The sequence below is a fragment of the Oreochromis aureus genome, linkage group 11, assembly GCF_013358895.1.
Source record: "Oreochromis aureus strain Israel breed Guangdong linkage group 11, ZZ_aureus, whole genome shotgun sequence".
In the NCBI taxonomy this organism is placed as follows: Eukaryota; Metazoa; Chordata; class Actinopteri; order Cichliformes; family Cichlidae; genus Oreochromis; species Oreochromis aureus.
This window is the reverse complement of record NC_052952.1, coordinates 20,305,401-20,333,353: the sequence shown is the minus strand read 5'-3', so window position 1 is coordinate 20,333,353 and position 27,953 is coordinate 20,305,401. Positions and strand designations below refer to the sequence as shown.

Here is a 27,953-nt window from a genome sequence, read left to right as displayed (position 1 = left end):
GTTTAGATCCCTCACTGATAACACAAGGAGCGCTGTGGTCTTGCCCAGTTTGGAGCTAAACAAATGAACTTTTGGTCCTTAACATCAAGTCAGTCGACGTCATCCAGGTGCAAACTGGAAAGATAAAGACAGTTCCTGTTGCTGTCATTACCTCCAAACACTTGTCACTCTGGAAGCATCACCTGGAGCTCTGACAGTGGGTTATTTCACCCGAGGATGGATGACAAGCTAATCTTAATGAGATTCACCTACCATCAGGATCCACTCAAGGAGCATCCCGCACCCCACCAGTGGGCAGTGTGACACCAGTAAGTCTTTCAGTCATATGACTTCCCAAAAACGGATTTAATTTGTTTTTCACCTCAGAACTGAAGCTGTGCTTAGGGTTGTTGTCCTGTTGGAGGATGAGACTTCACCACAGTCTAATGTCCAGAGGATTCTGGAGCAGGTCGTCATTACATGTCTCCGTATATCGCTGCATTCATCCTTCCCTTGACCCTGACTAGTCTTCCAGATCCTGCTTCTTAAAATAAAAAAATTAAAATACATCCCCACAGCATGCTGCTGCCACCATCACGCTTCACTTCACAAACCATTTTGGGATAAACTGTAACATGGCAAAAAGTGGAAAAAGTGAAGTTAATACTTTCCAGCTCAGTATGAAACCAAAGTGCATATTTTCATGCGGGATGAACAGGAAGTGATGTAACAGGGTGCAAAACAAGAAATCAATTTTACTAACTGCAGCATTCACATCGATGCTCAGATTAAAAAACAACAACAACAACAACAACAACAACAAACAACCAAAATGAAGACTTACAAAACGTGTTTATTCATTTAAAATCAGACATGAAAACATCACCACCACCACATAACTGAAACATGGCCGGAGGGACAGGCAGCACATATCGCATGAGAAGGCATTTCCGTGACTCATATGTACATATACACATTTTGTACACAGTAAAAATATAGTAATCGAAGCATATAGGACAACCAGCAACGGTGGCTCAAGAGCCGTATAACACATTCATGTAGAAAAAAGCATGGAGAAAATCATCATGGAGAGAATATATCTATCATATCACAATCCAAACATGAAATATAAAAAGTGAAATTGTCAAACAGTCTCCCTTTATAGGCAACACATGCTATAAAGTTTCAGACATCCTTCTGTCAGTATACACTTTACTTACAATCATCTAAAAAGGTACATAACACATCACTTCAACCTACAGCAATCAGTCGTATCAATAAATATGCTTCTTAGAGCTGAAAAGTGGCAGATTGTGGTTCATATTGCATTACTTCAAATTCATCGTAGTGTCAACTACTGAGTGTTCTGCCTTAGAAGCACCAAAGGAGGTTTTTCCTTTTGTCACGGTGTAGTACATTACTCCAGCAAAACTGGTGTGCAGCCAGCAATTAACCAGTGCCACCAATTTAAAGAAGTCATCACATAAAAAGATCAAAATCCAGCTCTCACAAAATCAAACCCGGACTCGTTCTGATCTGAAGACACTGTCAGAGTGTTTACTCTGTTGGCTGTGGCGTTTCATTTTTGTATTATAATTGTCTATAACTGTGATTAGTTTACATTTCAGCAAACTACCAAAACTATTTCAAGTACAACTAAAAGGTCCTAAACGCTACCACAAATGAATGAATTTCACAGGAATGTGGAGATAAATCTTGAAATGAAGAAATGATTGACAAAGAAATGTTATCATTCTCTGGTTTTTATGTCAGATAAAACTTATCGGACACAAAATGATTCAGGAAAAACCATAACATCCAGTTTAATAATAAATCCTTAAACACAGGTCAGCCCAGTGTTATTACCATACAGAAACCATCAGTCCATGCAGTAATCTAAAGCCCTCACCCTCACGTTAACTGCACTAAATCTTCAGTCTACTCTGCTCTTCTCTTTGGTGACTTGCTTATAATACAAAAAGACTCTTAAATCGTCAGCTGTGCATTGATGAACATGAGTAATTTTCCTTCTTTCTCTATTCACAGCTCATTTTTCCTCCCAAGCCTCTCTGCTGCATAGACCACATGTGCTCAACAAACATAAATAACGATTCCTTAAATGAGATGATGTCTCAAGTTTTGCTTCAGTCACTTTGTAGTGATTTCTCTATCAGAAATATCTCATGGGGTTAGAAAAAAAAATCACTTCAGTAGAATAAACACAGCCACATTGAAGCTGAGCAAGACTTCATAAAAACACGATACAAAAATTACTTATCGTTAATAATATTGGTCTGAGTGGATGCGAGCGAGTGTCATTTCTGTAACCAGCAGAAATGAGGAGGCCGGTATATATCCTTCAATGTATGATGTGACAGGGAGCGATGTGATTGGCTGAGATGAAAAACCGCAGTGACCGAATACCTGACGTAACCAAAAAAGGAGATTGTAGTAGAGTTTAAATCTGAAAGTCTGAAAACTGACTCTGGTTGGTCCAGACGTACAAATGGCAGTTTGAGAACTTCAGCTGTAGTGATAAGGCAGGTTTCTGTGTAACCAGAGCACTCACCTGTAAAAAGTGTCAGTTTTCATCGCATGTAAGGGGAGGGGCAAACACAGAAAGGCACAGACATGACGCACTGCAACTTTAAATTAAATTCAACAGCATCTACTGATTAGCAATGCTGCTACACTTATACTTCAGCACATACGGCCATAAACAGAGAGGGGAGATGTTCAGGTTAGTATAAATGTGATCTGCCATGGTAATAAGACACATTTTTTATGCAATAAAAACACTACAATGTACATTCAGCAGTGGGAAGATCTATGTGGCACCACTGAGGCTTCCAGAAAAATAACTTATAAGAAAAAAATGACCATAGGTCGGGTTAAAACCCCATCCCTCTGCTGTTTTAAACGAATACTGTACAATCAGTAAAGAAAAACGCAAACGCGACTACAGAGTCGACAGCAGCAGGTGTTGATTTGAAGGATTTCTATCGATGGCGGTGAGAGAGCCATGGATAGCTTAGAGTGCTGAGGGGAGATGGATGTGCAATAACAGGTACGCCAGAGTGGGAGTCACGGAAATGTGAACCCACCTCGACTGTGCACGAACGCACAGTAACATTCATTCCTCCTATGTAGGCTATGCCCTTCATGTGCTTTTGTGTGTGTGTTCCTGCTGAACCGTCCCTGCCCACTCCTACCCACATCTCCTCATGCTGTGGATAGTGGGCAGGATGACTGGCTCTTCAAGGGATAATTTGACTACCTTCCACGATCAACTGGTGATAGTGAAGCTGACCTTTTTTTTGTTAGTTTTTTTCAATACAATATACAACTCATTATATCATCGCTGCAGACTGACATGAAGGGAAATCTTTGTCTAGTCTATGTAATGCTGGCAGTTATTAAAAAGCTGCCGCTTTCAGAGCCGCAAGCCTTTTTTTGAGTGTGTATCAGACAGTTTTGGATAGGTGTGGACAAATATGTACACACAGTGACAGTGCTGATGGCTGAGGAAGTCTGGAGCCTACCGCACAACATTGTCCAAATCACTGCTTTCCTCACGGTCGCAAACCTTGCTGTTTTATTCAGTGGCTACTGTATAAACTGCAGCGGTCACAAAACAGCAGAGGAGCGACGGAGGGTCTGCGGTGGATGACTGACTCCAGTTCATTTTGCCTTTCTTCTACCCACCTCGCCGTTTCCAGAAGTCTCTCATTGCTGGGAGTGTTTTTTACTGCAAAGAAAAAATGTAATTAAGATTGTTTTGTATTTCTGACACCCTGCACAAACACTAGCAACTAAACACACTTACGAAACAGATGTTGGTCTCAGGGACGATGTCCGACAGAGAAACTACATCTTCATTTCCAGACAGGTTGCCTGGATTATCTGCAGCTCCTTCTACTCCCAAACTGCAAAACGGAAAAAGCAATCAATGAGACACAATGACTAACAAAAGTAGTTTAAAAAAAACCAAAAAACATATTTATTGATTTTGTTTTTTTTAATAGACTTATCACTGGCTGTACTCTGTACTACTCTGTACCTGTGGGAAACAGCCTGGTCACAGTCCGTGTTTGCCGATTTGTGCACTTCCACGCCTACAGAGCTGCAGAGGAAAGTCAGAGTCAGACCAGAAGAGATGAAAAAACACAGCGTGAGCACGAGAAGGAAGATGAGAGGTTTTACCGCAGGGGAGGAGAGGTGGAGACAACTCCTGTGCTGCCTTGTGATGAGGTGGACAGATTGGCCTCGCAGTCTGCAGGGTTGTCTACCAGCGGAGGAGTCCTAGGAACAAGATCCGGCCTTCCTGACTGCACACCTGAGGAGAAAAAAAACATATTCATATGGCAATTACAGCGAGTTTAACAATCTTATCCAAAGCTGAGTGCAATTTACAATCAAATTAAGCCTGTGGGGAATGCAAGGAGCTGCTGCAGATACAGTATAGGGATGAGTGTAACTAGCTGACTAGTCATTTAAAGGCTGAGGCTGCAGACTGCCTTTCTCTTGCCGTCTATGATAGGAAGTTGTAATCAGGTGAAAAGTAAGCAGATGACAGCTGTGTGCTTCTGCAGGACTCTGTGACTGTACATTGGCTCAGTCAGAGTTAACTAACCAATTTCTGCACAGACATGTGGACGTTCACCTGCAAGAAAGAAAGGAGCAGTCCCCCTCAAGTAACCAGTCTGACTTTGCACATGTGTGCGCGTGACATTGGACGACATAAAGTGCCAAACATTTCAGTGACACTTGAAACACAATTTTAGTGTTTCAAATGTCACTAAATGTCACTACACTGTGTAGTTTGCTGATGCTATCGTGCTGACCTTCATCTCAATATTTTTTTTCCACCAATTTCATTTTCAATGCTTGATAAAAAAATTTGGGGCCTGAACTTGTTCCCACATCAGTGACCACTGCAGTAACCACAGACCTACTAATTGTGACCTCATCTTCTTGGCTCTTACCACTGTCCACCTCTGACTCTGTGCTTTTAAAATGGGAGTGGTAAACTAGTCTGGAATCCACAGATGACTGTCCTGTCGCGTGGGAGAGTGGTGTGGGTGCTCCAAGAGTGGGCGCCCTCCTAAGCCCTGCCTGACCTCCACCACGGCTTTTCTTGGATGGTGATGGTTTAACTGAAGAGGAGAACAGGAAATGATCAGTGCAATCATCAGGCCTTTTCACACCTCTGCTCTCAATGCAGTAAAATTAAAAAGACACACGTACGTGGAATTTTCTTGAACACTGTGTTGCACATGAATTGTTGGAAGCGCTCTGCATAGAAGCCAGGTCTGTGAACTGAAACTGTGTCCTAAGTAACAGGAAAAGGATCATTAAAACCTGACAGACCTTATAAAGCAGCATTTCTGTTTTAATTCACCAACTCTTAAAAGTGGAAAAAAAAGCAGTCATAGTTCTTTGTAGTCCAAGCTAATGAGTTAATGTGCAATCTACAATTACAATCAAAGTCTATTAACACATATTGTGATGTATAGTGTACGACTTCTTACCCCATCATGGACCAGTGCCTTCCAGGAGTGCTCCAACTTCTTAATAAACCTAAATAATATCACATAATGAAACTATTTAGTGCAACTTACATAAGTGGTGTGAACCTTGCTTATGAATTAGCATCAAATACACATATAAAGAGTGGATTTTGCTGCTCTGATACTCATACCTGTAAGATTGGAGAATATCGATGATGCCGATGTAGATCAGCAACCTCTCTCCTTTGCTATTGCGAGCAGGAATACCACCCATGCTGCAAGGTCACAGAAAGAACACACTGCTTCATTCACCATCATTTCACAGCTACAATTTCCCCAGAAAGCAAATACAGGCTCATACAGGTGTGCTGATGGTCACACTCACTGATCTTCTGAATCCAAAGCTCCCTTCCCTCGAGCCTCCCCCTGGATGGACTCCATGGCAGTGCAATACAGACTTTTCTGGGCTTGTGGTCGGCGCTGATCTGGGGTCACTGCTCCTTCGGACCCCGCATTGTCGACCAAACTGCCTCCGCTACGCTCCTTCTCTCTGCTGGCCTGGTCCATGTTGTGGATGCCCATCAACAGACTGTAATCCATGATCTTGAAACTCTGCAGGAGCTGCAACAAAGAAACAAGTGCAATGAGAATCGGCTGGCAACAACTGGAACAACCATTTGTAAATCAACGTAAAGACACACTGTTTCACAACAGGCGCCAAAGACTTTGGCAACACTCACAGGCAGGACAATAAAACTTGATACGAGTGTACAATAATAAATGTGACATGCTGTCATATATATTATGCTCATTTAAAATATGACAAAACAGGTCTAAGTGTTCAATCCAGCAACAGTTAAGAACAAAAATATTTGTAATGTGACCAGTGGATTCTGATTTAATCTTGATCCTGAAAATAAAGTTTGAGCCCAAAGTTGAAATACATCCCATCAACACAGGGATCAAAGTGAGAGTTTTCAAGGATCCAGTTGCCTAGGTAACCCTCTAATACAGTGATTTCCAAAGTATGGACCACAAGAGGTAATTTCTTACATAAAAGTGTTAAATTTCAAATAAAAAACAGATTATGATTCAATTCTATAGGATAAACTTATAGAATAGGCCTGATTTAGAATATGAGGATTAATTAACTGATATTTCTCTATTGTTTATTTCTACAGGACAAAATCCTTTGGGATTGGTTCCAAAAATAATATTCATTTCTCTATTTAAAAATTATTTTTGAATCCTTAAAAGTCTTTTGAGTTGGGTTTTGTGATTTACTTTCAAACTGCCTTCAAATATTTAGATGTTATTCATAGTTATTAGGTGAAAAGATATAACTCAAATAACTGGTTTTACATGACACAACAAAAAAAAGTTACCCTGTTATTTTTAGCCATCTGATCAAAAATCTATTTTAAACTTAAGTAAATAACACACCGAAATCAAAAAAGCAAAAAACAAACAAACAAAAATACAAATGACAGTCCTAATGATTTTTCTTTGGTGGAAAGCCAAAACCTCTGGTGGCTGAAAACCCCGGAACAATGAGCTAATGGAAATGGATCAAATCAATAAACCATGTGCAGCTGCTATAAGTCTGATTAAAAGGAAAAATGATACAGAACATTCTGGTATTCTGTGCAGACTGCAACAATAAATGGCACCAGTCTACTCCCATCATTTCAAAAGATACCATCCCTCAAAGTAAATAAGGTATTAGCTTGCAGTGTCATGCGAGCTTGAGTCATCTTTCCAGCACTACACACTTGTCTGCTGATGATCCTGGAGCTTGACAGCAAACAACAACCAACGCCGACTATCAACAACCACTAATCGACTTTGGAGAAATTGAAAATTATAGTAGTCTCTGTAAAATGTAACGTTTAATGAAGTGCCAGTGCGCTACATGTCGACATTACATGTGCTGCACTATCTGTCAAGCAATCTGCAGGCCATCTACAATGTAAGGACTTTTCATTATATGGAAAAACAGCTTAAAGTAACTAAATGAATCTAAAAAGTCTTTGATATTTCTTTACATTTATGCTGTATGTAGAGAAATATCAATTTTTGTATCTTTTATGCAAGAGGATAACAACAATTTACCATGGTGGTGTACTATTTGAGCTTGCCAAGCCATTCTCCATACACTTTAGTGCTCGGTACTTCAATAAACAATCTATACAAAACAGCCACATCTCTGTAACTCACCAGGCAGTCCCTCTGTATAGTCTTGCACAGAGCATTGTAGTTTTCTGCTTCCAGCAGCAGGCCATCAGGCATGTCCTGGATGAAGTCCAGGTCTTTGTGAGTGGGGACAGCCTTCTCTCTTTCCTTAGGGGAAGCCCGTCTCTTATAGGTGGAGCCTTTCAGGTCATACTTGAGGTGCATGGGGATGATTCGGGGCAGGAGATTGTTCATCACAACAATACGGATATTCTTACCGCCTGCCTGAACGCAATACAGTCCATAAAACTTAGGCAGCAGGGTGCGCTTGTTTTGGTTTATATTCTGAAAGGGAGAGGGAACAGACAAAAAAAAAAATAAAAAAAATTAGACACTTAAATTAGAAGAAAAACCTCCCCTTACCTGAGAATTGTTGCAGTAAAAGTCACTCATTCTGAACAAACTCCTACCTCCCACTCTATCCAGACTCACCATGAAGTATCCAGGCAGCAGTTTCTGGAGAAACTCTGCCTCTTTGTGTTGGACAGTCTTGATGATAAACTCATCATCACTGGAGACGTAGAAGAGGGAACCGCTGGCTCCGGGGTTCGACAGCTCGATCAGCGGCTCGTTACACAGAGAATACTTCCAGAAAGAGACAGATGAACCCGCATTAATGTGAAATGCAAAAAAACAAAACAGTTTTTGTGTTTCTGAAGTAAGATATATGGGTCACTGGCTCCTGATTGCACAATTGATCGATTTAAACTACAGAGACATGATTATCAGCATTTCTAGTGCTGACTGTAAAAAACAGACAGCAGAGAAAGAGTCAGGAGGAAAGAAAAACAGAGCCAAAAAGCACTTGGACTACGGCTTCTCATTCTGTCTGAGATGGCGCAGCTCCATGCCCACTGTGGCAGCAAATGTGGTGATGATGAGACACAAGCATCATCATTTTTGAGAAAAAAAATACTGAGGCTACAAGTTGAAAAAAAAAAGGAGAAAACCTTCAGCTATTGTTCATTATTTCTCCCAAAGGGGATCATGTGCTTTGCTTAAACCACTGAATATATATGCAGTATGTAGAGATTCACACACAGCTGTGGTGAAGCCTTGGGGTTAATACCGACCAGGTAGTCATCTGGCCGAATGCCAAACAGTTCCCTGAAGTAACGAAAGGCGATAGGAGCATAGGTCTTAAAGCGGAAGTCACTGTAGTGATGAGCAGGAGTCAGGTTACTGCCTTCGCTGGAAAGAGCAAGAAACAGATAAACCATTAAACTATGCAAAATGGAAAAATAACAGTTCACTTCATGCATTCAAACACAACTCGAATCACAAACCTCGGGAAGAAGATGCTTTCAACAACCACAAAGTCCTGCATGAGAACATCCCTCTCCGCCTTTTGGCTTAAGCTGCCAACTGTGTGAGCGATGCCCAATTGGATTGCTCCCTTTAGGGCAGATGACGTAGTCTAGGGAGGTCAGCGAGGAAAAGAGAGTAAGCACTGGAACAAACAGCATTTTACCCCTGTGACTTCTGCTGTTTCACTCACTATTCTTGGGTTTCCAGCAAGAGGAACTTCCAAACTAATTTTAGAATACAGACGCCAAAACATGCAGGCCAACCCACTGAACTGTAAACACCTTGGATCACTCTGGCTCAGTGCTGCGGGTGTCAACAAATCACTGTTGTCACTGACTCCGACCCCTGCCCTTACTTTTTTGTAAGTAGTTTCTCCTGTGGTAGTCTCAACGCCCCGGTGTCCAATGGTCTTCTTCATACTCATGCCTGAAGAGCCGGGCATCTGAGGAGAGAGGCAGAAAGCTGTCAAAGTAAAATCAAACACGGTTTGATGTGTGTTTGTGCTGGTAAACGCAGAAAACAATGAGCTAGCTGTTGTAGTATGCGAGCTTTAGGCCAGATGGATAAACAGCTTCACATGACAGCCTTAACCAAGCGATCAACTGGGCTCACAAGTTACTGAACTTGCAGAGGAAGGTCAAATTGTAAGGCAGGAAACTAATCAAACAGCAATCAGCCTGATGTTACTATTCCTGACCAAAAACTACCTCTGCACTTCCTCCTTTTATTGATATTGGAGCTACAAAAATTTCATAATTGTTTCTGAACCTACAGTATTATTATGAGTAACTATTCATATTTAAAAGTAAGAAAACTTTTAAACATTAATCTATGTAGAGCTTTGAGGAACAACAATGTGGCTCTCCTGCGTTACAAGAGCCACTCTCTCACTTCCATAATAAACTTTTAGTGACTGATGCCTCAAACTGCAAATGTCTGGATGAATAGAAGTTCAGCCCTGTAAGCCTGCTCTGCTCTCCTTTTCCCCCTAGAGCTGAGAGTAGTTACATTCAGAGTATCTGGTGCTGCACATCATGTAAATGTACTCTAAGGCAATTCCTGCCATAGTTACCTCGGCGGGGGCCATTTTTCGAATGCTGCTGGTCCCTAAAAAGAAAACAGAAAAAGTTAAATTGAGATAACTGTTTGAAAACCTGCAAGAAAAATCCTACATAGAGTAAGCAATCTGTATAGCTCCTTTGTTAAGACTCTGAAACCCAACCCATGCAGTCAGTACTCAAAGTCAACACTTGAAATAAATTTGAAGGGTTTGAGTTGGAAAGGCTTTGACCAATGACAAATTTGTTAGGGTCTGTTTATGAATCCCTGTGCTGGTTAATTAGCCGGGCTATTTCCAGCACTGGTGGATGACTATAAGACCGATGATGAACCCAGACCTAAATGTAGCCACAGTTACTAACGGCTGCACCCAGTACATGAACTGGAACTACTTCTCCCATGAGCTAGCTGCTCCAGATTCATCTGTTCCCCAAGGATGTGTGTCAACATCACCACCTCCTTTCAAAAGATGGTGCAATTTCTAGCTGTTGCTGTCCCAGCCTACTTTAAGCCTCAGACTAACTTTGCTTTTATAACTGAGATCCATTCCAGCATGCTCACTAATGCTCAGATGTTTCCTAAAGTCAACCTAACGACTCTTTAAATACTTTGTTTCGAACAGTGATGGACTGAGGGCTGCACCAAGGCCTGGTATAAGATTACTAGGAAATTTTTGGAACAGTGAATCATGCAAAGCTACTCTTGTAGTCCAAGAATGAAATATGAAGCAGGAAATGACGTAACAGGTCTCCTTTAAATTAGGCCATTTAGTAAACTCAGTTATCTGACTAGAGATCTATGAGACTGATATGCTGTTCAATTCTGTGTAATTCAATGTTTATTTCACCATGTGACAAGCTAATGCAGCATGGAGATATGAAGGAACACTGGAGGGTTTTCATGCCTGCATGAAACCCCAAACACAACAGCTTCTGTTTGTATGCCTGTAAAATAATTATGCAAGCACCAAGCCAAGACCTTTGCTTAATTGCTAAACAAAGATAAGTCATTAAATCCCAGCATACAGATGTTGGGTAAGAAAGGCACACAAGTGCAACAAAATAAATACAGCAAATGATTTCCTGTGTCCTGTCCTTACATAAACTTGGTGTATACACTTACTACATCGCCCACTCTGCAATCACCTCTAGCCTGTAACCAATGGCAACATCTCCTCCAATACTGCAGTACCATAGGTCAATATATACACACAAAAAAGACTGAAGGCTACAAAGATTTTACACCTGTAGTAACAAGTGTGAGTCTGAAAATGTGTCTTTCTACCCCCATCAAATCTAAACCTGGCAATGCACAGAAAATGAACATTTTCAACCAAAGAAATGCAAGAGTATGTATAATTACACAGACTCACTGAATGCCATGCATCTCTCCTGAGTTAGCAGGGACACATTGCAATCTGCTGGGAAACAATGAGCATCGCTCTGCCCACATTCCCTCTCATTATGTAAAACAACACACTATATCATCACTACTCATGCAGTTGCTGCTCACAGTCACAAACACAGCACACCCATGCGAATACCTCGCTGCAACGCTCTCCTCCAGAACTGAGTCCTGATATCTGCGAAGCAGGACAAGGTCAGGCTAACTGGCTTAACCTAGTACATGCGCCACACTAAACTCATTTAAAGTAGGTGTGCACAGAAGTAAAGGAAGCATGGCCTAAATAATTAAGTCAGTTAAGCAACTGCTACTTTTCTTTTATTGTAAAAGGAAAATCATCAGGACTGTTTACAAAACAAACATGATTAAATGTGCTCAACATGTAAAATAGAATATAGTTTACCAAAAGGCCAAAAATAACTTGGAAATGAACAGATTTTGTTTAAGGTAGATAACACAGACTGTTACTAAATTTGGATCATGCATACTTGCATGTGTATTAACACCAAATGGCCCGGTTTTAGCTATCATTGTTATTATTACTACCATCACAGACAGTTTAGGACCATTATAGCTGGCTGGAAACAGACTAAATTAGGACAAGTAGGAGAGATCTAAAGGTAGGCATATTCTGAGGGTATCTTGAATTATTAAGGTCAGTATACAACCAGTTAATGACATAGATTGTGCAGCAGACTATGGATAGTAATTAGACTAAGTCAGTTCCCTAACAATGACTTCAGCTCATCAGCGGCAGGCCTCACTACAATAGGCAAACCATCTGTTCCTCTCTGTGTACCAAACAAGTCCCTGCCAGCCTTGTTTACGCACAGCCCACAGCCTGCACGGCAATACCATGACCCATGGACACACTCTTTAAGGTCGTTTCTGAAGGGTCCACAAATATACTGGTTCTTGACTTGATTTGGAAACGACGCTGATAAAAGCTATTAGGGAAACCACAGTGAGTTACTGTCACTCAAGTGTCTGCAAGCGTGAATGCTGCATCTTGTGCTTGTGCTGTCCCTGGATTTCAGCCATCTGGGAGCCACAGGAGTGCTTTAAAAAGCAACTATTTTTATTCACTGATTCAGACTGGGTGGTTACCAGGAGCAGAGCACCTCCACCATATACAGGGAAGCTAATGAGTGATGCACAACTAACTGGATTAGAGAGATGCATCTTCCCCATTGCCTGCCTTATCTTGGGGAAAAAGAAGCTTCTGAAAGCACATGATCAATCTATATCTGTGAAGCAAGTGGAACCAGTTCATGTGCAGTGCACAGGTCTGATATCAGTGATCCTAAACAAAGGTGGTTAAATAAATTAAGGCTGCTTATTGACTTAGATAAACGTGACAAAGGAATGCAGAAAATCAACACACAGACAATACACCACCTAAACTGAAAATATTTGTACAGTAACAGTTGGGAGGTGTTTAATGAAGCCCTTAGGTAAGTGAAAGCGGATTTTTTTTTATCCATGTACATCACAAAACGCTCAGAGGAAGAGGAAACGGGATGTAACAGGCGAGGAAGACGTGAGTGAGAGCAGTTACCGTTAACTTCCCATAGATGCTTGATTTTTGGGGGGAGGGTTTTTTTTTTAACACCAGGAGTATTACACACGTCCCATTCATTTACCAAGCAACGGCGATCTTTATTTATAAAATCTCACCTGGCCCTCACCTACCTACTTCGTTTGCGTGTAAACACCATAAAGCGTCAACAGGACAGCCGGCTTGATAACAAAACAGTTTGGTCAACGTGGTGTCGGGAATTACTTTATAGCACGTTATAAAAATCAATAGATTGTTCCTCATATTTACAAGTGGCCTGCACACAAAATCTTGTTGTGTTTTAATACGACAAGACCAGGATTTATTAAAGAGCCAGCTAAATAAGCGAACCACAGATTGGTTCATTTCTTTGGTGGAAAACCTCGATGCTAATTAGCTAACGGCTAACGAAGGCTCAATTACAGCCAGAGCTCCAGCGTTGCATCATTTTCTATGCTTTAAAACACTGTAGATATCGCCTTTTACGCTAGTTTTGAGACGACAAAGGAATGAGATTTGATAGCTAGATACCTGTCGGGGCTGTTGATCCCATGTCTGCTGTTCCAGCAGTCGCCATTACGATCTGACTGTTAACATCATAGACAGAGCCGACACTTGAATTCTGATGCTCGTGTTGCTGCTGCAGCAGCACCACAGCGCCTCCAGTGGAGGGACGTGGGACGGTTTCAGTTTGCTGTAGTGCGGCAGAAAGGCGCCCATAAAGTATGTTATCAGCACAAGCAATTGAATATATACACTACTCAAAAAAGAAGTTGTCGGCTGGCTTCGACTGACTCTTGTTGTTAAAATAAAACAATTCAGCCCCGTGGTACAAGTCAAAACTTCTTGGGGAGCTAATAGGTTTAATTTCCACCGGTTTATGACCTCTGCTTCCCTTTTCCTGCCTCCTCTTGCTCTGTTTGTTCGCTGTAGCTCTGCAGGTGGAGGACTGCGATCTGGAGTGATGTTTCCAAAGCTGCAAATTTTCTGTTGATAAGAAGAAAAATGAATGAAACAATGAATTGGGACAACAGTGGAAGACTATTTCATGCTATTTTGGCTGTGCTAAAAGAATATATCCCATATTTGCCAGAGAATTTCTTTTAAATTTAAAAATCTTCTATAAAGGGTTAGGTTAATAACACTTTTTAATCATCTCTAAGGCTTAGATGATTTTGGGTGTGTCTCTGTGTTTCTGTAACATAAATAATGAGCTGAAATTTTCATAGTTGAACTCACACACCTCTCCATTCTCTGATAGTATTCTGCTTCTTTGCAAGGAGATTTCACTTCAGAGATGCATTACCTTTTTGAGCATTCTGAGGACTCACAGGATTAGCATTGATTACGCATCTAATCACATGCTGTAATAAATCCATTTTTGTTCACCTAATGTGCTTCTCAGTAAATGTTAACATTTTTTGGAATAGCTGCACAAATTAAAATAAAATTTGGTATAAGGTTCTTTGACCAGTGTTATGTTGAATTTAATTTGGGAAATCTGCATTTTCCAGGCCACAGATGAAGCCATTATCCAATGATCTATTGAGGAACTAACCATGGGAATCTACATCATAAAGTCAACCTAACCTACCCACTGGAACTGAAGTATACCTTTGAGGTATAACAGAAACTGGTTATGGAGCTCAAAGAAGGCCCAATTTCTCAGGAACAGACTGTACGAGTGAACAGTTTTCCAGTTGTTACGTGGGAACAATATGTTTACCTCTTCGAATATTTACCATTGTTTCTTTTTTGCCAACACTGGTAAATTTAAAGTACATAGTGAAAGTTATTTTCCTCCCAATTGTATTGATTTTTACTGGTACGAGCAACTGCCACTTTTCAACTTTGGGGCCTTTATTACTGTAGCATTCGGTGTTCACTTTTCAAGCCATTCGTCTTTTGAAAAAAAATGTTTTCAAACTTTGAATGTCCATTCTTCTCACTGGGAATGGTGCCTTCATTTGTGTGTTAGTAATTTCTTTTCCAAGGTGCACCACTGAAAACAGATTGCATGGTCTATTAGTTATTGTGATGTTTAGTTATAGAAGCAAGCCAATACTAATCAGTTTAGGTCTCTTGTTTTTGTGCCTGTGAGTTAAAATGTTATTTTAAAGCTCTTCTTTGTGACATTTTAAATCTGATAATCATTGCTTGGTAATTAATAATTAATTAAGGCAGTATAAAAAACTGTAGATCATCTGTATGTCACATTTCAAAAAGAACTTGTGATGCCAACATGCTTTTTAATAAAACAACTAGTAAACATTTTGGAACTATTACATAAAAAATTCACTAAGCTAATCGAGCATGTATAAAGTTTGGTATACAAGGAAAAACCTAGACTAGTTATTTACAGTATACACTATACTGTATTTATATACACTATATAAATACTGCAAAACAGTTCTTGAACAAATTGATTTGTTCAAGAAGAGGTAAGTACTGTATGATCACAAAATATGGTTACCTTTGCATTTTTCTGGAATAAATACTTCACATCTTTGTTGTAAGCTGATCTATGTTCAATAATAAATAAATAATGAGGTAATATGAACAGCACGTAAAGATGTTTTGTGATCTAAAAGCTGGTGCATTCACAAATTAGAAGTATAAATCTTATAACTTGGTAAGTACACCATCTGAAAAAAACCCCATCTTGAACACATTTATAAATGTAAGATTTCTTTAAGAAGCAACTGACAGAAGAATACACAGCTCTATATGAGTTTTTTACTCTAGCTGTTTTTTTACTCTAGCTTTTTTACTCTAGCTGTCACAAATTCAGTGTCTTAATTCCTCATAATTCACAATTTTTAAGGATAAATTTACATACATAATAATATAAATACATTTCTAGATTTATATCAGACCAGCCTTGATTGGAGTTTGTCCGCTGTTATGTAATCCATCAGATTAGGTTTCCGTGTCATGATGAATGAGATCTGAAGGTAAAAGTGATCCAACCCTATACCTGATAAAGTGGGCATTGACTGTACATTCACAGAGTGAATTTCTTTAGTTTTACTCTGAACCTGTTTGGTTTGATTGCATATTTCCCAGAACTTGTGTATTTGTAGTTAGCTGGCAATTGTTCAGTAAAGGCAAAACATCAAAAAACAAAAAGGACAGCATTTTAAATGTGTTCACAAAAAAGTTGTAATGTCTTTAAAGTTGTCTTTACTTTGAACAAAAGAAAAAACAAGAAGTCATTGAGAATTTTTCTTCTCAGGTATGAGACCGGTTGAGTCTGATTCTCTTTAAGAAGATGAGGCATGTGTTCCTAGTAACTAGGTGACTTTCTGTCCTTCAGGATATCAGTAAACAGCCAGTTGTCTTCGTGAGGCGGTGTTGGTATGGGGCGGAGCTCAGCGTTGTTAAGTGGGACAGTGAAGGACTGAGCAACTCCCTCAAATGGTGTAAACTGTAGGTTATTTTCACAGTTAACTTGCATACAGGTGCTCTCCTCCTGAGAACACTGGTACGCCTGAAGCTGCAGCGTTGTAGTGGTAGCTGACTGAGGAGGGGATCTGCTTCTGGTTGATGTCAGTGTGCAGAAGGAGGGGGAGATGTCCACATTTTGGCCAAGCTGAATGAAGTCATTTGTAGTCGACTCTGTTATTCAGAAAGTAGCATCAAGTGAGGGAAAGTTTTAGATGCTCTGGTGTCAATTAAATTAACACCAGGTGCACAAGAGAGACAACGGTGAGACAACCCCCCAAACAGGAATGGTTTTTACAGGTGGAGGCCTGTAAAAACATTTATCCCTCCTCATCTTTTCTGACTTTTTTTTCTATTTTTTTTTTTTTTTTGGCTGTGATTGCTGATAACATGAGGTGATGTCCTTTAGTAGTCCCTGAACTCACTGCCAGGTACTGTGGAGTCCAATTAGCATTTAACTCTTCAGGCTGGGGGACAGCACCCTTTCTGCCATTATGTATCAGGATGAAATCCTTGGACCAACTGTCAGACCCTACAGTGGTGCAGGGGGTCCTGGGTTCCTCTTGGTGCACGACAACGCCCAGCCATACAAAATACTGAGCACCATTTTGAGCTGCTGAGATAAAACTTCAGCAAACTGGACTAGCCTGGAGTATTTCTGGGGTGTCTTTAAATTAGCTGTTTAAAGTTTGACAATTTTCATGAAACAATGTGGCATCTTTTCACTAACATATGATCCAGTCCATGTATTTAATTTTTTTCAAGCAGTTTATGAACCTCTTGGTCAGCTGGGGCCTTTCTGCATGAAACCCTGCGTGAGTTTTTACTGGATTTCCTCCCAAGACATTCACATTAGGTTAACTGGTGATTCTAAATTGGTCATAAGTATTTTTGTCAATGTGAATGGTTTTCTTTCTCAATGCAATAACCCTGTGATGGACTGGCAACCTGTCCAGATGACAGCTGGCATAGTGCATTTGCTCTTTTATACGGAAAGATTAACTGCAAATGAAACCAGAGCACCCACCTCTGTCCTATGAAAAATAATTGATCCTTAGGGGAGGGGTCTAGGGAACAAGACCGCTATTCACAGGACAGAAGGTTTTATTGAGAATGAAAATGAGGGACTCAGGCCAGGCGGTTTTTTGTTGTAGTTGTAAACCATTTTTCTTATTTATTTTTTGTATTTTGTATTGTTTTCTAATATATCCCTAATTTTTCCTTTCTACTTATACCTTGTGCTGCTGTAACAAGGGAATTTTCCCAGTGTGGGTTAAATAAAGTCTGTGGTTAAAGCAGCATGGACTTGCATCCAAGGTGTCACACAGTAAACCACACAGACAGGAAGATTTTAAAAATGTGTTTATTTTTCAGAGAAGATCTTAACTACAAACCATATAAAAGAGAAAAAAAAAGATCTTGAATTTCCAAAAGATTTAAGAAATTTATAATCAAGTATGCAAAGAGCAGCCTATAGAAATAGTGGTACAGTGTCCTAGACAATAGTCTGTTTTAGCAACTATGCATGCAACAGTATGCTTGTTTAAGTATGTGTAGTATAAATGGTAGAAATTTGGTCTCAGAATGCCGGCAGTAGTTGAAGCTAGAAAACTCGGTCAACATTTTACATTTCATTTTGTCTTACAAACATTTAAGTGTTGCATGAATCGTTTCTGTTCAGTGACCGAATGCCACGTCTGCTGCTATCTCCCCATGATCCTGAACGGCCCAGCGACAGTGGGGTCAGCAGCGAAAGGCCATACAAGCTTAGGAGATAGGGCACCTTTTCCTCTTCTTCTGGCTTGAGAAGTTGGTTGCTTTGGTGATGGCGCTCATGATAATTTTGGAGATGCACTGTGGAGTCTCTTGTGAGGACAATTTGCAGCAGCGGCGGACGGTAGTGGGAACAGCCTTTTTTGATGCGCACAGCTTCTGTGACATTTCTTCAAGCTGATTTCATGGAGAGACCAAAGGCAGAATAGCAGCAGAAATCAGAACTCTGTGTTCAAATTTTAAATGTTGCCAGGCCAACAAACTTCCCCTTTTAATGCCTTTTAATGGGACTTACCCGTTGCACAGAGCAAGCAGTCTTCTCTTCTTCCTGCAGGGGGCAGCATTGTGTCACAAAGTCCTTAAGAGGAAACCCAACAGGGAATCTAAAACACAGTCACATTGATGCCAATGCATCTCATGTTAAACTGCTTACAGATTATATACTTAAATAAATGTGTTGACATTTCACAGAGAAAAATGAATAGAAAAAATGGAAAAAACATCAAAAGAAACAAAAAGAAATTATAGGAAGATCAGATCAAAGAAAAAAAATGCAATAAATAGTATCTTACTTCTTCTTGATGGTTTTGTGAGTGTCACATATCTTGCTCAGCGACACTTCCTCATGAGCAGAAGTCACATTATAATACGGGTCTGGAGACATCTGCTGGAAACAGCTGTATTTATCGCTTTGGTTCAAACAGCAGGGGTAATTCACCTGTCCTCTGTTCTCAGGCAAGCAGAACTTGTTCAGCTCCTCACGCCACTGAAATGAAGAGCAAGAATCAAGTGTCACGACATGGAAACTACTCAGTTAAGCAAAAATGTGTATTTTTAGCTGCTCTTCCTTTACCTTCTGTTCAGCACAGTTGAGTTCAGTCTTCTTATTTTTGCAGCATTTTTTGAATCCTTTCTCTATAAGATTAATGGTCTTTGCCTGAAGAGCCACCATTTCATAGCCTGAACGTGGGAGGCACTTGATGCTGTAGATGGGGCGAAGCCTCTGGTTGCGACACACGGATTCAATGGTATCTGCGGTGGGTCGTCCAGGAGGAAAGCTGATGTCAGCTGTTCGGGGAGTAGATAGTTTCTTGGTCTTGCTTTTTCTGAGGGCGCTGGGTTCAGGGAATTGTGTCCTGCAATGCATGAGGCATAAAGTCAGACACAGACATGCCTCCTACGGGCTCAGGATGCATTCAGCATAACGGAAATGTGTTTTGCAATATAAGCTATGAGAGTTACTTTTTTCTCTTTGTCTTAAATGATAACCTTGACATTACTTCTTCTACAGGACTTTTCTCTTCATTGCAATTAAACTTTTGAGCTTGACAGATGATGCACGTCGAACAAAATCAAAATAAGCAAGTGCACAATAACATCTTTCCACAGTAATAAAATCGTTAGTGCTATCATGTGCTGTAAAGTGTATTGTTAGATGAATACAAAAACATAAATGCAATGTGGCAGTGACCGTCTCAGCTACTGTATTAAAAATGGTGGGGCAAAATGGGAACTTCCATGAGCTGGTGCCTGCTGCTATGCATTTTTAATGGATTCATTCTAAGTTTATGAGAACTTATTAATTTGTTGAAAGGTATAATTACACACAAATCAATATACATTTATGAGTACAATATTTTCTTTCTATTAAATGATCTAAAAAAAATTACTTAATGTACCTTTAAGTACTGCCTTTAGTGGTTGAGGTAGCAAAGTATTTATGGTTTAACTTTGGTACTGTTTATTGAGACTGACAGGGAACAAATGTATTATCTTCTTTAATCCCAGTGAGCAAAAATATTGATAATCTTTTTTTTTTTTTTTCTACGCACCTCTGGCAAGTGTTCGGGTTAAAGGTGAATTCAATGGTAGAGGGAAGAGGTTCCACTGGCAGCTCCTGTGTTGGCCTGTAGTTTGGGTTTGGAGCATTATTGCTGAAGCAGCTGAGCCTTTTGTTGTTGTTGTTTATTTTACAGCAGTGATACCAAGGATGCTTTATTGAAAGGTCCTCCTCACAGTACTTTTCAACTGACAGCTCCCACTTGAGTAAGCACAAAACAGAGTAACACAGACAGTCAGAATGCACAGTGTGAATGAAATTCTTCAATAATAACATGAAGTCTGCACCTTGTCTGCTACTTATTGAGTAAATTCACCACCTGAAGTTATGTTGTCAAGAGACAAATTTGACCTTAATTAGAAAACAAACAAGAAGCTGCTAAGGTAACGCTCACTGAGGAATTCAACATAGTTTTGATGCTCATGCCAAGGCCTGTCCGCCTGTTATGTCTGCCCGGGCTGATTAAACGGGCTTATCGACAGAAAGCACTCAAGGCTTTCAACTTTGTTTTTAAAAAAACAAAACCCAAGTACCATCACCTCTGCAATGTGAAGAATGTTTCATGCTCCAATTATGTTCAGGGCCAATTCAAAAAGTGGTTGAAAAAAAATGCTGCATTTTCTACATTTACAGACTGAAAAATGAAAAGAATATGAGTGCAATAAAAAACTAAATATGTTACTTTATATTATTAGTGCATTGTTCCTAAACAGCACAAATTGTGTTTTTTATTACATGCATTGGAAGTAGAGAAAATACTACTTCCCTATTCTGAAAAAATTAATCATCAGCAAAAGTAGGAGAAGAGGAACTCGAGCAACAAACACAGGTCACAATAACATCATTTTATATTTACGCAGAGCTAAAAAAGTATTGCTGAATTAGCTATAAGAGCTGTTGTGAAAACATACTGCCTGTGTTGCGCAACACAGGGTCACTTCTCTCTCCCACGTCTGGTTCTCTTTGCAGCATGTGCTCAGCCAGGCCTCTGCATTATTCACAGCAGAGGCCCTCAACTTGTTAACTCCATAGCCAGATTCAGGAAAGTAGGATGATGGGTAGCGTGGACGAAGGTCGCTATTGTCACAGATCGCTTGGAGATTCTCTGATGTTGGCCGGCCCAGAGGAAACTGAACATCATAAGTTGTCGGACCGCTGAAAGAACGGGGACCTGGCATACGTTCCCCTGGTCTTGGCCTGGAACCTAAGAAAAACAAATAAAAAAAAACAAATAAAAAAAAATCAAACAAGAGAAGGCAAGAGAGATTCCCTGACCCAGGTGGTACCTATGAGTAGGTAGGTACAGTACTGTGCAAAAGTTTTGAGCCACTCGAGAAATAAATTGCAGACCTTCTGAAGTTTTTCTTAGGACTATAGCTGCCTTTTTCACTCAATTACAATCCAGTCTTTTTTTTTTTTTTTTAAATTATGCCACTAATCATTGACCTGGGAATCATTCAAGTATAAACAGGCTCTACAAAAAATGACAAAGATTACAAAGTTCAAAAGGCATAAAATTGTATTTTTGCATCAATAAGCTGATTCACAAAGAGCTATTAGCTGAAAACTGGAGACATATCTCAGCATGGTGTGCGGTGTGTCCTTAAAGAATTGGAAGAAACTGGACACATGGAGGACAAAAATACTATCTACAGAGGATCTTAATAGAGAATGGACCAAAAGGCAGCCAATACAAAAAATAGCTTTGAGTGTGCTTTTAAGAAGCCTGGAGAAGTATTCCTGAAGACTACTTAAAGACATTACAAGGTATTGCACACTACTGTGGATATCTGCTCACCTCTCTGCCTTGGTTGAAACTGTACTGAGTCTGTGAAAACAGAAAACCCCCCACAAAATATATGGATTTAATTAGGGGGCGTGTATGTAGTGCAGTTATGCCAAAACACTATAACAAGAGGTAAGAAGATAAACGTTACCCATACCAAAGTAATCTCTCAAGTCCGCCTCTTGCTGCATCTCTAAAGAGACAAAACATAATAACAGATTTTTATATACATTATTTTAATTGAAGTAAAACACCAAAACAGACAGAAAGACACAGCTTTATATTTTACTTCTGTACTGAAACCGGGCCTACACTAACTCAACTTGGCTATAAATAACCTTAAAATAAGAGTGGTAGGCTATTTCGGGGTTTAGTATGTCACTTCCATAAAAAAAAAAAAGAAAAACAAGACTATCAGTACATTTTCTAACCTTGTAAAACCACAGAAGACATTTTACAGCAATTATAAAACAAACCGGTTAAAAAAAAGACTTTCATCTCAAAGTCCTAACATTCCTCTTGAAGTGAGAGCTGGCCAAATACAAGTACGAGCATGTGACGTTATAATTGGTAGCTGTGGAGATGCTGCGCTAATATGTGAATGCGCGCGCACACACCTTGCATGAGTTGGGCAATGTCAAAGGTGACCTCGCGCTGCTCAAGTATGGGCCCATCTGTAATGTTGCAGGCGGCACACAAAGGAGAGACAGAGAGAGAGAGAGAGAGAGAGAAAAGAGTGAGACAAAGTTACATAACCATAACTACCAATGTTTTTGTTGTTGTTGTTGTTGTTTGTTTGTTTTTTACAACTGAGAGCGAAAAATGATGGAAGTATTGAAGTCAGAAAAAAAAACTGTAAAGTACTGTAAAAGGTAAAGTGGGACAAAATAAGAGAAGTTTTGGAAGTTTTATAAACAAACAAACAAATAAATAAAAATGTTATTTTATACGTGCATCTGTGTGTAATCTATAAAATACATGTGAGACATGTCTGAAATAAAGAACTTGAATCAAAGTGCTCAGAGCAGACTGCTTTGTATAAAAGTCTACCTGGCACCAGACCACTGCAAAATAGACGCTCCCACTGCAGAAGGAGCGATCAAACATGGAGCTGGGCAATCGGCCAAGAAGCAACAAGAATTCCTTGTGGATTTTTAGTTGGAAGCAACAAAAAAGTAGTGTACCAACCTTCGGATGCTGAGCTCAGTAAAACCAAGACCAAAGCGGTGGAACAGATTAGCGCCCAAGTCGGACCCATTGTGGACCTGATCGTGTCCGTGCCGTGCCGTGCTGTGTGTGCTTTATGTTCTGCAGCTGCAGCTGACTGTCCTGGCAGAGTGCTCAGAGGCCGCCCAGGAAAACACGCTCCGCGGGGCAGCGCGCAGACGGGCCCGTTAATTGGTCCAACAGAAGCCGCTGCGCTGTCTATCTGAGGAGCAAAAGCCCGCAACACTTTTTACGGATATTGTGGGATTTAAGGGAGCGGAAAAAAAGTGGGAGGGAAGAAAGTTTTTTGACATGACTCATTGGTGATGCGTTCAAATCCCTGGTGCTGTTTAATGGGAATGTATGCAACCCTTCTGTGGAAAAGCTCGTGTTTTACCAGCACAAATCTCGAATCAGCCTCATTTCATTACTCAGCTATAACATTTTTTCCTGCTTAAAAACTTAACATGGAGGGGAAAAGAGAAAACTTTTTAACGAAAATAAACCAAACAAAAACATAGGCTATCTTGGAATAACATTCTTGCCATGTAGATGTTTAACAATACAAATATGTCTTGTAAAATAACGTATAAAATACAGTTTGTTAATTAGAAAGTGTTAAAACAAAATATTCTTTGTCCTGTTTCTCATGGCTACAGAGAACTTAATGCAACACAGTCTGTTTTTCTTAAGGATCAGAAGCTTGTCCTTATCATGTATCACATGTTTACTTGGTCTTGATGTTATTTTGACCTATATACCGTGTTTACATTGAAATACCACAGTGTGAGACCATAAATGCCAATACTCCGATCCCATTAAAGTTGGCTGACTGAAAAGAAACTTTAGAAAGCAGCAGAGCCTGAGTAATCTTTATTTTAATAATAGGTGAATCATTCCCAGCTCAGTGATTGTGTTGCTTATTGCCTGATAAATGCCAAATTCCATCCAGAGTTTATGCTCTGGATTATGGAGACTTCCTGCCTCATGAGAATGAGTTTCCATAGCTGTCATCGACACCACAAACACAGTTGTCAGGCTTATTTGTCAGACTTTGTGGAAGCCTGTCTAGACACATTATACAAATACTAAATATTTATCTCTGTGATGATTAAACTGATCATCACAAGTTTTGTTTTATTTTAATAGACGTGTGAATTTGCTTTTTAGTCAACCATTTTTAGAAAGTTCCGCAACTAGAAACATATTTACAAGTGGATTCGGTGGAAGAGACTTCAGCTTTCACCACCCACTAGTTTGGATTTGGGGGAAAGACACCCTCTCTACTTTTAAGTTTAGGCTTAAAACTTTCCTTTTTAATAAAGCTTATAGTTCGGGCTGGATCAGGTGACCCTGAATCCTCCCTTAGTTAAGATGCAGTAGGTCTAGGCTGCTGAGTGTTTCTTTGTCATTCACTTTGTGTTACAGTGATGTCCCGTCTCCCGCACCTCACCCCCAACCGATCATGGCCTCTCCCCGAGCCTGGTCCTGCCAGGGATTTCTTCCTGTAAAATATGAGTTTTTCCTTCCCACTGTCGCCAAGTACTTGCTCACAGGGAGGCATTTGATTGTTGACCTTTTCAGTCTATTACTGTAGGATCTCTACCTTACAATATAAAGTGTGTTGAGGCAGGTGCTGTTTAGATTTGGTGCTATATAAATTGAATTGCATTGAATCAAATTAAAGAAGTTGGAATATGATTATAGACACTTCATAAAATAACACCAGCATTCAGTATCAAGGTAATGCAGTAATGTGATGGTTAACTTTATATGACAGAGATATGAAAAGACTTGCAGTCCTTGTTATCTCTGTAATATGCAGAGATTAGGTCCAGGGTCATCATAGCTTCAGTGTATGAAAGAATGACTGTAACACATCTTCTCCAACCAGTTTAATTCTCCTTCTCTCCTTCAGTTCTCCTTTGCAGTTCAAATAAACTTTAATACTGACTATAGGACATATCTTGTTTAACCGGGAGGAGTATTTTTCTTTTGCTGCTTTGGCTGCAGCTTTGTCGAGTCAAACAGATGCGAGTCTTCAAGGTAGTGCTGGTGAGTGCTGGGAGCCGTACAAAAAAGCTGAAATTCCTCTTGGAGGTCAGGGTTATGGAAAAATAAACAAACCCCATTGATACATCACAGCCTGTCATGGATGTTTAAGAAAATTAAAGACAACAATTTTCTTTCTTTTTCTTTTTTTTGCTTTGACAGCCTCTAACAGTAAATGGTTCTCTGGTAAAAAATAACAAAAAAAAACAGGAGTTTTGGGTAAGTCATGTGTCAGTGGAAATGAGATATACAGAACTGCAAAAACATCATAATATTGTTGAAAATCCCACGCCCTGCCCAACCTTTGGAGTTGGCACTTGACCCAATCAGAAGCCTGGATCAGACATCTGTTCTGTCTTGCGTGCTGCAGCCTGCGAACAAGCATGCTATGATGTCTTTGTTTAAATGACACTAAAAATGTGTTTGATATGTTTTTTAAGTAAGGTTGTGCATTTTTCTTATGTTTTTTCTACATCTTTTCAAAGTTAAATTAGTTCCTTATTAAAGTACAACCCTCCTTTTTTAATTTGACTCTTAAATGTTCTGTTTTAGTCATCTGCAGCAGTCATCTGTACCAGTCGGTTACCTCATCTAAACCACTTAACTGTTCACTCTCATAGTTTCAGTGGTGTGTCAGTGCAGAGGTACTTAGTAAAGCCTAGCCACCAGGTGAGTCTGTTTTCTACATGGTTCCTGGAGTTGGAGCACTTAGACACTGGATGCAGATCAGAGAGCTCACAATAATAAAAAGAGACTGAGGAGGGGAGCTCAGTAGAGAAAAATGCCCTCATGCACACAGGACTGTTAGTATTATAAAGTCTCTTATCCTTCTTCACCTCCAAGAACATTCTCATGCAGCCGTGCCCATGAACAAAAGACTCTCCAGCCCACCCACAACACATAATCCAAATGACTAAATTACAGTTTCCTGCTGTTCTTATCACTCAAGCTATGTGAGGCAGACTATGAAGCTACTAATCCCACATAAAGCCAGTGTGTACATGCTGCATGCCAACTACCAAGTATACACTCAGGTCTTTAACTGATGTGTATAGAGGAAAAACTATAAAAAGAAAAAATGTGTTATCATCCCAATACTCATAGAACTAAATGCACATTCTTCCCTCCAAGAATAAGAATCATTGATCCAAACAGGATAGGGAGGTTGTGAAAGATGGGACCAAATGGTGCAGATGGAACAGATGCTCAGCATTTCTGCCTCTGCTTTTTGATCTGTGGCCACCTCACGCTCCTTTTCCTGACTTAATAAATCCTTTGTTTTGAGGCCTCAAACCAACCTATAAGCACTCACGTCTACTAAACCAGTAAGTCAGTGTAATACCTGGCAAAATAATTCTCGAGCTTACCCATATGAAACTTCAGAATTCCCACAACTTTATCTTGCATCAAGGAAAATAACTCTCCTCTTTCACCAGATCACTCATTTGTCCGTTTTCCACAGTACTTATGGTCAAATAGCTACTGAAGACATTCTTGGTGCTGCTTTGATAACAACTGAACACATACTCAACTCGGATTTCCTGGAACATGTCATTAAACCTCGCTAATCGTAGACTCATGACCCCAAATCTGCTCCTCTTGGAGCAACTAGACGTCTCCCTTCCACAGGCAGTGAAAACAGATTCACATGTTATCATTTGCAAAAAAGATAGAGACATACCCAGACTGATAATGTTTATTTCTTAGATGCTTTACTACATTTGAAAATCCCATCTGCTTTCCAAGACTTGGGAGTGGGACTTTATCCAGTCAGTCAAAGTTATTTCTGTAACACATTTAAAACAACGGCTGCCGACCAAAGCGCGACTAAAATAATCAAATGACATAAAAACATAGGACAAGATGGCAGAATTTAAGAAAGGAAAGATAAAATGAGAAAACCTGAGTAAGAAATAACACAAATCAAAGTAATCATAATTCATTCTGATTTAACAGCCAGCTCATGTGAGCTGATAAGCATCAGAGTCAGTGTCTATCTGAGAGTTTTCTGTTTTGAAGTCTTCAAGTTTGAGTTTCTATTTTGGTTCTTTAGTTATTCCCATGTGTGGAGATTTTCGTGTTGGTTACATTTTCAGTGTCCTGCTTGTTCCTCTTAAACCTTTGTTTTGGTAATACTTGAGTTTTAAGTTTTGTGTGTTAGGAGGTTTTTTATAACATTCTTGTACTTTTGTCTTTGACTTTGTGTTCGAAGCCTCCCCTGTGTTTTTTCTGTATCATGTTTCAGTGTGAGTTCTGTGTTTAGTAGTTGTCTTTCGGTTATTTCGGGTTACTCCCCCCAACGGGACTGTCTACACCTGTATCTCATTTGCTCAGCTATTTCCACTTCCCTCATTACCCACTTTGTGTGAATAGTCCTGCTTTCCCCTCGGCCTTTGTGGCAGCATCCTCTCCATGTGAGTATTTTTTGGGGGGGTCTTTTAGGTTTTTATTACAATGTTACAGTTGTGAGTGGACAGAAAAACTAGGAGATGATATGCAACAAATAGCCAAGTGTGGGTTTGAACCCAGGCTTCTGCAAGACTTTTGCAGCACAGCCTGGTGAGCTATAGCAGCACTCATGATTTGCATGTCTGGATTTTGATGTTTGAAGTGATAAAGCAGTTCACCTTCTGTTTGAAGTCTGTTGTCAGCGTCTCATGTTTTCTTTAATTCTGCAAACTCTGACACCCAGTTATCTATTTTGTTTGTTGCAGCCTGTGAGCAGTGTATTTTATTGTGTTAATTATTTGAGTAAGCTTGCGCATTTCAGCTATAATTAATGCTGCCTTTATGTTTAATGGT

At 39.9% G+C, this 27,953-nt stretch overlaps 2 protein-coding genes across 3 annotated transcripts; both read right to left on the bottom strand.

The window, feature by feature from the left end:
• Window positions 1-812: 812 nt before the first annotated feature.
• LOC116315688 (phosphatidylinositol 4-phosphate 5-kinase type-1 alpha-like) lies at window positions 813-13,709 on the bottom strand. Its single transcript, XM_031734050.2, has 16 exons — window positions 13,582-13,709; window positions 10,102-10,136; window positions 9,385-9,471; window positions 9,008-9,138; window positions 8,795-8,912; window positions 8,154-8,306; window positions 7,707-8,006; window positions 5,875-6,110; window positions 5,681-5,764; window positions 5,511-5,559; window positions 5,227-5,311; window positions 4,965-5,135; window positions 4,183-4,315; window positions 4,040-4,102; window positions 3,806-3,905; window positions 813-3,727 (listed from the first exon to the last, which is right to left on the bottom strand). Exons 1-16 carry the CDS (start codon window positions 13,625-13,627, stop codon window positions 3,725-3,727), a joined length of 1,794 nt encoding a protein of 597 aa, XP_031589910.1. The 5' UTR covers window positions 13,628-13,709; the 3' UTR covers window positions 813-3,724.
• Window positions 13,710-17,839: 4,130 nt separating this feature from the next.
• LOC116315685 (extracellular matrix protein 1-like) lies at window positions 17,840-23,330 on the bottom strand. 2 transcript variants are annotated; one of them, XM_031734047.2, is made up of 10 exons: window positions 23,082-23,329; window positions 22,511-22,567; window positions 22,051-22,086; window positions 21,906-21,935; window positions 21,019-21,311; window positions 20,100-20,308; window positions 19,121-19,403; window positions 18,840-19,033; window positions 18,563-18,650; window positions 17,840-18,444 (listed from the first exon to the last, which is right to left on the bottom strand). In XM_031734047.2, the coding sequence occupies exons 1-10, from the start codon at window positions 23,149-23,151 to the stop codon at window positions 18,262-18,264; spliced, it is 1,443 nt and encodes a 480-aa protein (XP_031589907.1). In that variant the 5' UTR covers window positions 23,152-23,329; the 3' UTR covers window positions 17,840-18,261. The 2 variants fall into 2 exon arrangements, with proteins under 2 accessions (XP_031589907.1, XP_031589908.1); XM_031734048.2 differs by lacking the exon at window positions 21,906-21,935 and having other exon boundaries at window positions 23,082-23,330.
• Window positions 23,331-27,953: the final 4,623 nt, after the last annotated feature.